The following is a 12,327-nucleotide window of genomic DNA, read 5'->3' as shown; positions in this document are numbered from 1 at the left end:
TAAGCCCCCCCGCCCCCCCAGGGTTGTGGGGAAAATAGCCCTTGTCCTCATCAACATGGGGACAAGGTGCTTTGGCGGGGGTGGGGGCACATGTTGAGGGCATGGGGCCTGGTATGGTTCAGAAGGAGGGGGTGCACACTGGTCCTCCCCTCCCCTGGGCTGCATGCTCAGAAAAGGGTCTGGTATGGAGTTCTTTTTTGGGGGGGGCACCATTTTTCTTTCTGGCAATGTGTCCCATTAAAATTCACACCAGACCCTGGTATGGCTTGCGGGGGGGGGGACCCCAAGTGTTTATTTTGTATATTTGTTTTTAAATGTCTCAACTGGTTTGTTTACATTCTGCTGTCAGCTGGGAATCCAGCAGTAATGAGTCATTGGTTGTTAGGATACCGGCGGGTGCTGGCTCCTTAACAACCAGCTATTATTCTCATATATTAATTAACTAACAGTTGGCTGGACCATGACTTATTTAACAAATGTAATTTTTTATTTTTTTATGAACTGACTTTTGGATACATTTATGATGTATTTACTGTGCATTTATTTTTGCAGTAAATATAACATAATCTCATAATCAAGTGAATTGGGAGTTTAAATATCGCATGTGAAATTTGGATCAAATGAGTCACGTAATGCAGATATTACATGCGATATTCCTCGGTGAAATGAGGCCCTAGTGTTAATAAAAAAATACTTTCCTAGAACAATCTGCAGTCAGCTGTGATTTTCAAAAACTGGCAAAATATGAAAATAAAAAGCTTCCTTGGCTGGGAGTATTCTGTACAGTGGTGGTGAAACAGATCATGTGATTACAGCAGGCAGACCCCTCCCACTTAGCACTCAGAAAGGGCAATTCTGTTGTCAGCAAATGTGAACTTGTATTTTAAAAGAGAAGTTCTTTTTTTGTTTTTGTTTTTCAAAATCATACTTACCTAGGTGGGTGCTGCATCTGTCCCCTACCAGCTCTAAGACTGAGAACCGAGTGATCAAAGATCGCTGATTGCACAGTTCTCAGAGCTCCATGAGCAGAGAGCTGCTGACTGTCAGTCACCGGCTCTCTGCTCTGCCCCCCCCCACCCCCACCCCCGGGGCTCACTAAAGCATTGAGCTGTTCGGGGACTGGCTGGCTCAAACTATCCCCAGCTTTCTGACAGCCAGGTGACGGTCCAGCGATGTAGGTGAATCCCGACTTTATTGTCACGATCTTGCCCCAGCTCTGTGACATCAGCTGACAGTGGGCTTCAGCCCGCTGTCTGCTGAAAACGGGCCACAAGAGTGTAATATCAACTGCACTTCTGTGATCTACAGGAGAAGTACAGCCAAATTCGCTTTGGCTGTACTTCTCCTTTAAATATGGAGGGTTTCCCTATTCTTCTAGCATAAACTAATTCTAACCAGTAGCTATTATGGTTGTTGGAGCTCCAAAGTATTTCCCTTTGAATTTAGAGGGATTAATAAAAATATCAAAATTTTGTTGAGTTGACCTTGCTTGCATACACTTTTAAGAATGAAGGACATCTTCACAAAGTTTTATATTTTAAATATATTAATATAATTTAAATATTTAAATATATTTATATGTGTATTACTCCAGTTCTGATGCACATCCATTATGTAACCTACTGCCATTGACAAATGTTTGAACAGCTGCTACAGGCCAGGTCTTATGCAGCAATCCTATTAAAGTGGAACTAAACCCTCCTATCCTTTTCAGCCAAGGAAGCTGCCATCTTAACCTTTGTTTGATCTGCAACTGCCAAGGTTCTGCACACATGATCAGTTATGGCACCAGCCATTTGATAGATTGACAGTTTGGTTGAGAGCATAAGCAAATGTTACAGTTAACACTCCCGACATGCTGGGAATGTAACTGTTTTTTTAAACCGTTAAATCAATGGGTTAAGACCCCTTTCACACCAGGGCGTTTTGCAGGCGCTATATCATTAGAAATAGCGCCTGCAATCTGCCCTAAAACAGCTGCACCATTGTCTGTAGTGTGAAAGCCCAGAGGGTGTGTTTACCGCTCCTCCACCGCTGCTCCCCATTGAAATCAATGGGGCAGTGCTGTATTACCGCCAGCAAAACGCCGCTATTGTGGCGTATTGCCTGTGGTTTTAACCCTTTCTCAGCCGCTAGCGGGGGGTAAAAGCACCCCGCTAGCGGCCGAAATGCGCCGCAAATCTGACGGTAAAAAGCCGCTAAAAATTGTTTTACCGCCGATGCTATGGGCGGCGTGGTGTGAAAGGGGTCTCAGTTCTGTTTAAAGCGGAGTTCCACCCAAAAGTGGAACTTCCACTCATCTGATTCCTCCCCCCCTCCGTTGCCACAATTGGCAACTTTCAGGGGAGAGGAAGGTGCAGATACCTGTATGATACTTTCGGGAATAGACTCCTGCGCCCCCCCATCCCCCCGCCCCCCGCTGCCTCCTGGGAAACACACAGGTCCCAGGAGATAGCGGGAACCACTTATGACGTGCAGAGCGATTAGCGCATGCGCAGTAGGGAACCGGGAAGTGAAGCCGCAACACTTCACTTCCTGATTCCCTCACCGAAAATAGCACCAGCAGCAGCTAAGAGCTGAGCGTTTGCTCGGCTTCGGCTGCCTACATCCCTTGACTCCAGGAAAGGTAAGTGTCCATTTATTAAAAGTCAGCAGCTGCAGTATTTGTAGCTGCTGGCTTTTAATATTTTTTTTTTGATGGACTCCCTCTTTAAAGTTAACCATACCAGGCTCAATTTTCAGCTGATTCCTGCTGAATCAGACAAAGATCAAATGGTGAGTGCCCCTGTTAGTACCACCCAGCTCATCAAATGTTTATTTTAAAATTGTGTCTGTCTGAATAAAATAAGTGTGTATGGAGGAATCCACTGATTTTTGCTCCTTTAGTCCATAGGTTGAAAAAGAGAAATCTAACAGTGTATGGATACTAGTCCTACCTTTTCTCAGTGAACTTTCTCAACTGATCATTTTGTAGTTATGAAGCATTCCCAAGATTGGGGAATATTTCATACATCTACCATACCGCCCAACATTTTAAGATGGGAATGAGGGACACCTACTAGCAAACATATGTAGGCATAGGACACACCCCCTGCCACACACCCCAAAGGAGAATTAACCAAAAAAAAGGTTGATTAAATCCACAAGGGCTTTATTTTTACCACTATTATTCCTTTATATTGGCTTTTAAAATGTACAAATGCAGCAATTTGGAAGTTGGATGAAAGGTTTAGCACTGGGAAACACTTTTTGAAAGATAAAAAGTGGATTTTATATAGAACTATATAGATCACACCAAAATGAGGGGGAATGAGGGACAGAGGGACATTGCTCCAAATAAGGGACAGTCCCTTGAAATCAGGGACAGTTGGGAGCTATGCATCTACTGACTGTACAGAGCTGCAAAGCTTTGTTATTTTGCTGATAAAAAGAAGGTAGTGTATGCTAGCTCATACTTGTGTAAAACCACGTACAGAAGTCAGAGGTCAATGAATAATTAAATCAGTAAGAATTTCTTACCTTAACCCACATTAACACAGGTGAAGTTACGGTCAGCTTGTCACTGTGGACATGGACTCCACCTCGTGTCCTGAAAATATGCATAAACACAGATTTCTTACAGTGCTATTATCTCCATTACTACCCAGTAATTAAAGCCTCGTACACACAATCGGATTTTCCGCAGGCAAAGCATTCAATTTTTGTCCGAAGGGCGTGTGCCGTGAACTTGTCTTGCATACAAACGCTATACAATTGTCAGCCAACAAACACGAACATAGTGATGTACTATGAGGAATTTAAGCTCTTGAGCGCCACCCTGTGGGCACCTACTGCTAATGTCATATTTGGTGAGCATTGATTCCGAGCGGACTTGTGTACACATGATAAGAAAATCCAACAACAGGCCGTCGTCCGCGGAAAATTTATAATCCGGTCATCCAACATTTGTCAGCGGAAAGTCTGACAGCAATTGTCTGATTGAACGCACAAACGGTCGGATTTTCGGCCAACAGTCTATCATCACACAATTCCTGGCATAAAATCCGATCATGTGTACGAGACTTTAGACTGCAAACACTATGAAATAGGCTTGTTTTAGACTTTCTTTGTCAAAAGTAAGCACATTTAGGTAACCCCTTTCCAATTCTCCAGCCCATTTCTTATCTATTAAGGTATCCTACATCATTCAGGCAGAATGATCAGTGCAGCTGTTGGATGGCTGCCTTGGTGAGTATTCACCTTTCATACAACTGATCCCATTGTCCTTAATGTTATATGAGCAGTTAGGACCCCCACAAACATTCTTTATCTGTCATATTTAGCCATCTCCTTACATGGACAAATCAGCTGCAGATTTGGCTGCTTCCCACTAATGCCACGTACACACGACCGGACTTTCCCACAGACTAGGTCCCACAGTCCTCCCTACTGACTTTCGGCAGAGTTCCGATGGATTTTTCCAACGAATGAAAGGACTAGGCCACACACGAACGGACTAAGTCAGTTCGAAAGTCCGTTCATTTTGAACGTGATGACGTAAATGGGACTAAACTAGGAACAAGGAAACAAGGAAGTTCAATAGCCAGTAGCCAATAGCTTCCCTTGCATCGCATTTGGTCCGTCGGACCAGCACACAGACGAACGGTTTTCCCAATTTTAGTCCGTCAGAATTGAGTCCATTGGATAGATTTGAAACATGATCTATTTCTAGGTCCGTCTGATTTTTTTTTTTCCGAAAAACGATCGGACTATCCCACACAGGATCGGATTGTCCGATGGACTAATCCCTTCGGACCTAGTCTGCCGGAAAGTCCGGTCGTGTGTATGCGGAATTAAAAGTAGAGTGCTTGGTCACAATCATAGGTGATTCTAAAGCTGGTCATACACTAACAGATTTTTATTTTATTTTTTTAGCTCAGCCTACTGGCTTAACGTAAAAAATCTAAAAGATTCCTCCATCCATGCTGTACAGCACAGGCAGATGAATCTGCAGTACTGCTATTGTTTGTTGTTTACAAGTTAAAATATTTTTTTTTGGCTAAAAAATTACTTAGAACCCCCAAATATTATATATATTTTTTCAATAAAATGGTAGTCATTGCACTTATGGCACACCGTATTTGCGCAGCGGTCTTACAAGTGGAAAAAATACACCTTTTTGACTTAAAAAATAAGGAAACAGTAAAGGTAGCCCAGATTTTTTTTATACTGTGAAAGATAATGTTATGCCGAGTAAATTGATACCCAACATGTCATGCTTCAAAATTGCGCCCGCTCATGGAATGGCAAAAAACGTTGACCTGTAAAAATCTCCATAGGCAACGTTTAAAAATTTCTACAGGTTATATATTTAGAGTTACAGAGGAGGGCTAGTGCTAGAATTATTGCTCTTGCTCTAACGATCGCGGCAATATTTTCATATGCGAGCGCAACTTACGTATGTGTTCGCTTCTGCGCACGACCTTTGGCGGGGCGGGGCACTTTCAATTTTTTTTTTCTCTTATTTATTTAACTTTTTTATTTTTACACTGTCCTTTTAGAAAAAAAATTGGGTCACTTTTATTCCAATTACAGGGAATGTAAACATCTAAAAAAGCATGACAGGATCTCTTAAATGTAAAATCTGTGGACAAAAATACTTGAGATCTAACATTAACACTAAAATACAATTAAGAAAAAAAAAAAAAAAAAAAAATGAAATGTAATTTTTTTTTTCGCAAAAAAAAATAAAATAATCCCCTTTAAGACCATTGGGCAGAATTGACATTTGAATGTTATGGAGCCGAGCAGGGGCCATCTTTTCGTTACTCGGCTCCAGGCCTGTCAGGGGGAGGGATGCAATCATCTCTGCCGCTACCGGAAAGCGACCGAGATGACCGAAACGTGGCGGGAGGGGTCCTCTCCCTCCCCCGATAAAAGTGATCTTGTGGTGAATCCGTCACGGAGACCACTTTTATCTGAAGGCCAGCCACTCGCCGATGTTGAAAAATGTATGGGTGACTGCGCAGCTGCTTTCCCTGCAATTAGACAATGTTGGTGTGGTTGGTGAAGGTACTTATGGTTGGTATTTTTGTATTGAATTTTTTATATATTTCATTAACCTGTAACTTTTTTATTCAACTGAAGAGTGCCACTTAGTGACTGCTTGGAGCTTTAATATTCCCTTTGCCCTGCTACTGTATTCTGACAGCAAGCACCAGAAACTGTCAGAATACCCAAACAGCGACTGCATCTGATTGGATACTGTCACTCTTTGGCTGACAATTTTTCACCTGGCTCCTTCAATTATTCAGTGAAAGAATGTTGGGTGGGAAGGTTCCGATAGGGCCACTCATAAAATGAATTTCAGCTGTTTCATCAGGAGCCAGACAAAATTCAATCAGTGCATGGCCTGCTAAACTGTGCCCAGTATGCTATGAATGATCAGAGGTAAGTAAAGCCACTAATTTAAAAGAGAAGTAGACTCAGGTAAATAGGCAGCTAACGCTATAGGCAAATCTCAACCTTTCTTCTAGGCAGCTGAAGTTATATGCAAATCTCAATCTTTCCTCTTCAAATTGAGCATCCCTATTGGCAAGTAAGACTGTGCATGCACATTAAAGGAATAATATAGATGCTCATATATAGATATGACAGTGGAGCATGTCCAATTGTCTGCTGCCTCATCTAAGAGTATACAACTTTCAGAAATGAATAGATGCATTAAAATTATATTAGAGTCTAGTACAGAGACTAAGGGCATAAAAGAGAAGTGTGGGAATTAAAAAAAACATCCATACTCACCTAAGTAGATGCAGCATCGAGCCATGCCTCATCTGTCCCCCACCACCTCTAGAACTGAGATCTAAGCAATTAAAGATTGCTGATCACTCAGGTCTTGGTCTTCAGTCTGCAGAGGGCCAGTGGCTGTCAGTCACCGGCTCTATGTTCTGCCCCCCCCAGTGCTCACTGAAGCGCCAGGTTGAGCCAGTTGTTAGTCCAGGGATCTGGGTGAATACCAACTGTAAAGTTAGAATCTTTCCAGAGCCTGGACTGGCTGAGTGACCTCAGAAGACAATGGGCTTTAGCCCGCTATCGGCTAAAAATGGGTGACAGGAGTGCAGATTGAAGTGCACACCTATGATCCATAAGGGAAGTAAGGCCACAATAGCTTTAAAGGAGAAGTTTGAGGTTAATAAAAAATAAACATACATACTCACCTCTACGTTGCAGCATCTCTGTGATGTGACCACTGATCACCCAGTTCTCAGTCCTTTCAAAGCTGAGAGTGGTGACTGTCAGTCACTGCTCTCTGCTCTGCCCTCCAGCACTCACTGAAGTCCCAGGCTGAAGAAGGCCTGGGTCCAGCTAGCTTTGGCTCTCAAACGAGAGCTGGAGCTAGCTGTAAATCGGGAGGCTGGGTGAAGCCCGACAATATGGTCAGAATCCTACCAGAGCCTGGAGCGGCTTTTCCATGTCAGCTGATAGATAGCTGATTCTGGGTCACAGGAGAGAACAAGCAACTGCACTCCTGTGACCCACAAGAGAAGTATGATCAAAAAAGCTTTGGCCATACATCTCTTTTAATGCAGCCTCCCTACTTCTGAAAGACTTATATCAGGGAAGAAACAGGGAGGGGCAATCATTTTGAAGTATTCACCAACCAGTACAGACCTCATTCCATATATATTCTCTGGTGAAGGGTAATGAGGGCAGATTGTGTGTAAAAATATACATATAACCAAGATGTGATGTCCACTGGTGTTATCCTCTCCCTGCTGTTAGAATTTGGTGTCACTCAGTTTCCCTGAAGCGGTGCCGGGACAAGGGGTGGGCAGGAGGGACGGCTGCCCTGGGCACTGTGGTATCATGTGAGGTGGGGGGGCACCACAAGGAGGTTGAGGAGAGGGGATTTGTTTTGGGATGGGGAAAGCTGGGGGTAGCAGGGGATAAGAATTGTTCTAGAAGGGAACATTTGGGGAGGTGTGCTAGGAGTAGTGAAATGAGGGAATTTGTGTTGGGACGGGGATTGGGAAATAAAATTTGTGCTAGGAGAGGGAATTTAAATGTGATATGGTAGGGGGAGAGGATTTGTGCTAGGAGGGATGATTGGGGGTATTTGTGATAGGAGGGGAAATTTAGGGGAGGTGGGGGATATTTGTGCTAGGATGTGGGATTGGGGGGGGGGGTTTCCTGGGAGGGGGGGATTTGTAGAGGGAGGAGAGAATTTGTGCTCAAAGGGCAAATTTGAGAGTAGAGGATTAGTACTAGGAGGGGTGAATTTCTTTTGAGGAGGGGGTGGATTTATGCTGGGGGCATATGAGGAATGAGGGGATTTGAGCTTGGGGGGGGGGGTTGGGGGGCAAAAATTCATGCTGGGAAAGGGGATTTCAGCAGGGGGCATTTCATGGCTTCCTTTGTGTTGAATAGGTTGAGAAAGGCCGGTCTTACCTAAAGACAGCAGTATAATGCAGAAGGGAACGATTCCTAAGGAATCCCTACCACACTGGAAGTCATGACTTTGATGGTAAGCACATTTTTATAAGTTTTACAAAATACGAGCTTCTTGCAATGTGTGTAGAATTATCTCTTTTTTCCTGATAATCAGAACAAGGATGACTCATGAAGTTAAGCTGTCAGGCGGTGAATTCTGACAGGCGGCCTGTACTATCTAAATTGATGCTATCATTGGGGCAGGGTTTACATTAAGCTTGCAGTTCTCACAGGGAGTAAAATATTTGGCACTCTACTATAGATCAATGGGATATAATGCAACTCACCCATCTGTGGTTTAGGATTGCTTTAACGTAACTGTTTCTACAGCTGACACATCAATTACTTTTATCTCTGTAGGAAACTTGATACGCTAAACTCCATCTGCTCCAAATCTTTTCTCCATCAGTAGATCAAGTACTAAAGCCTAATAGATATGATGAAATGTTCTCTGGGTTATGGAAAAAATACTCAACCTAAGTCACTATTTGATATGCACTGATCAGCGGAATAACACACAACACACCGCAAGATTCAGCATTCTCTCTACCTTCCAATTCATCATTTTAAAGCTACAGGTTTGCTTAACCACTTCCTGTCTAGACCAATTTTCAGCTTTCAATGCTGTCGCACTTTGAATAACAACTGTGTGGTCGCTGGTCATACAACACTGTACCCAAATATCATTTTTATCAATTTTTTCCCACAAATAGAGCTTTGTTTTGGTGGTATTTGATCACCTCTGCGGTTTTTATTTTTGTTATAAAATTTTAAAACAGGTCATTTTTCTCCTTCATTGATGTACACTGATGAGGCGGCACTGATGGGCACTGATAGGTGGCAGTGATGGGCACTCATGGGTGGCAGTGATGGGCACTGATGGGTGGCAATAATGGGCACTGATCAGTTACACTGATAGGCAGCACTGCTAGGTGACACTGATTGGCACCACTGGTGGGCATTGATTGGTGGCACTTGTGGGCATTGATAGGTGGCACTCATGGGCATCGATAGGTGGCGCTGGTGGGCACTGTGGGAACTGGCAGATGTCCCTTGCAGATGAGCCAGTGATCAGCTTTTTTTTCTCCTCATGCTGTCAGAGTGAAGAGAAAAAAAAACGATTACCAAGCTTTTGTTTACATCATGTGATCAGCTGTCATTGGCTGACAGCTGATCAAATGGTAAGGGGCTGGGACTCAGTGACTTGGTGATCACAGCACACTCCACGCACTCCCTGTAGGGTGCACACAGGGGAAGCTGTCATATGACGGCCTCCCGGAAATTCAGATCCGCGCTGTGGCCGTCATTCAGCTATAGCGTGGACGTCAAGTGGTTAAGAGCTGATCTCCAGGTTTAATGTAACTTTATACAGTTGGTTTGGGCTAAGCTGGTCCAAACCAACTATATAAATTATAAAGGAGAAGTATAGCCTAAGCTATTTTGGTTATACTTCTCCTATGAATCACAGGAGTTCAGCTCGTTCTGCACTCCTGTGACCCATTTTCAGCTGACAGCAGGCTAAAGCCCACTGTTGGGTGACAACACAAAGCCGGTCTAGGGCCAGGCCTCCCAGCAAGCCGCTCTGAGACAGGCACTCCTGCCCCCGCCACAGCTCAGCGCTCCAATGAGCGCTGAAGGGTCTGAAGAACAAAAGAACTGAGTGATCAGCGGTCTTTGATCATTCAGTTTTAAGTCAGTTCTAAGTCTTATCCCTTGTACACACGGTCGGACATTCCGACAACCAAATCCGTCGGCTTTTGTCCAACGGATTTTGTCCGAAACTGTTGCATACACACAGTTGGACAAAGTTGTCAGAAAATCCAATTGTACTTAACGTGATGACGTTATTTCGTTAGGACGGGACTACGTTCAGGCTAGTAGCCAATAGCTTTGGTCTAGGAATTTGATCTGAGCATGCGTGGCACTTTGTCTGATCGGAATTCTCTACACGTGATCGGACAAAGTCCGATCAGATCATTTTGTCGGAAAATTTTATAGCCCAGCTGGATAACTTGGTCCGTCGGATACTCCAACGGAAACAGTCCGATGGAGCCCAAACACGGTCGGATTATCCGACAACGCGGTCCTATCGGACATTGTGCATCGGAATGTCCGACCGTGTGTACAAGGGCTTAGAGGCAGTGGAGGACAGCTGCAGCTGGGATTGGTGCCGCAGATATCTAGGTGAGTATGAGTGTTAGTTTTTCTTTTTTCTTAAAGGCATACTTCTCTTAATGAAACTTGGAGATCAGCTTTAATTCCACACTTTTCTTCCAGCATATACTTACTTTTGCTTTGCTTCCGCCGATGCTAGTGCAAGGAGACTTAGGAAGATATCTTGTACTTCCAGGTATGGAGGAGCATGTGAATCACTCCATGTGTAGCACTGGGCCAATCTGCGGCAACACACAGGGAGTCCATAGCCTTGTGTAAGCTACTACTCCAGTGGCTTGCAACTTAAACAGGATTTTACCTTCATCCAAGAGAAACTTCTGGGACAGCCACTTTCCTCATATGTTTTTTATTGAACAAAGTAGACTTTACACATCACATAAGGAGATCTTAACGCATTTCGTGCTTAATCATAAGCTTATAATTAAGCCATAGCTTAAAGTGTTACTAAACCCACAACAGTAAAATCTGTCTGTATATGCAGAATAGAATGTTTGTTATACTCACGGTGGAACTTAAGCAGTTAATCCTCTCTGTATTTTGTAAAAAGGCTCTTTGATCCTGTATGGACAAATGCTCCCCCTCCTGCAGGGTCTCTCTGGGCTTGGCTAGATAAGACACAGTCAGAGTAGTAAAGCTGCACATGCTCAGTTTGGTCTATATTGCTGCAGAGAACATTTCTTTGTTGAGTTGAGCTTTTCAGGTCACAGGGTATTGATATCGCACATTTTGGTGTGTATACAGATCCTAAATGACAACCTAGTCCCTCCCTCCTCCTCCTCCATACCTAGTAACTAAAAAAAGAACACAGTGGGTGGGATGTCACATTTTGACTGATGACTGATCCGCCTCCCATAACAGCATGAGGACAAAGGCTGTAGTGGAAATCTCCTCCTACCTGAACACTCAGCACTCGGAAAACCCTGCAGTTTATCACGTAGAGAGGAGACATTGCTGCAGCTGGCAGCAGAGGAGGATGCTAGAAATGGTCAATATACTTGCCCATCCGGGAAGTAATCGAATCCAAATGTGGACATCTGGAGATTAGCAAGTGTATTTGAAGTACCCGGGAGCAAGCTGTGCCTATACTATATGCTTTTCCTGATCCTCTGTAAAGGAGGATCTCTGATGTCTGGTGAGAAGTAATTCTTTCTAAAGGTGGTGGATTCAACACAGTCTCTTGCTTTCCAGTGATTGAAGATATTTCTTCACATATGGATGGACTTTATCTTTGAATTTGGCATGGGTGGATGTCACATTTCACTGTTGGTCATTTCAAGACTTTCTATGCTTGGATTGCACATTAATTACTAATATCCATTCACAACTCATATTGGACTTTTCATTTTTATTTATTTTTGGTTCACTATTTGTTTGTTTGATATTGCAAGATTATATTAATGTATTCATTTCACATGCACATTAGGAAGATAGGAAGATTGATAGGAAGATTGACATGCACATTAGGACTTTTGGCTCTTCACCAAGCCCAGTACTCATTATTACTATGAATGGTTTTATTTATTAATGTATGGGTTTTATTAGTTTAAGTCACTGATCTAGCGCGGTTCTATAATTTTTCCATATATTTTTCTGTTTGATGTTGCACAGAAGAATCGCTGCTTCCAACATATGATAGATACCATCATCATAATTATATTTTATCTTAGCGCAGTTTTTTCC

The 12,327-nt window shown here is 43.3% G+C and overlaps 1 protein-coding gene across 5 annotated transcripts in view; it reads right to left on the bottom strand.

Moving 5' to 3' along the window:
* Window positions 1–12,327, bottom strand: part of XYLB (xylulokinase) — a 242,160-nt gene that overhangs the window by 220,035 nt on the left and 9,798 nt on the right. For all 5 annotated transcript variants that reach the window (XM_077491188.1, XM_077491191.1, XM_077491187.1 and 2 more), the window contains one exon: window positions 3,520–3,589. In XM_077491188.1, coding sequence (XP_077347314.1) covers window positions 3,520–3,589 — 70 coding nt within the window. The remainder of the gene's footprint in view (window positions 1–3,519; window positions 3,590–12,327) is intronic.

This window comes from Lithobates pipiens, unplaced genomic scaffold (assembly GCF_037356315.1).
Source record: "Lithobates pipiens isolate NorthernLeopardFrog02 unplaced genomic scaffold, aLitPip1_a1.2 Scaffold_19, whole genome shotgun sequence".
NCBI lineage: Eukaryota > Metazoa > Chordata > Amphibia > Anura > Ranidae > Lithobates > Lithobates pipiens.
The sequence above is the reverse complement of the archived record's forward strand: the minus strand, read 5'-3'. Positions and strand labels throughout refer to the sequence as shown.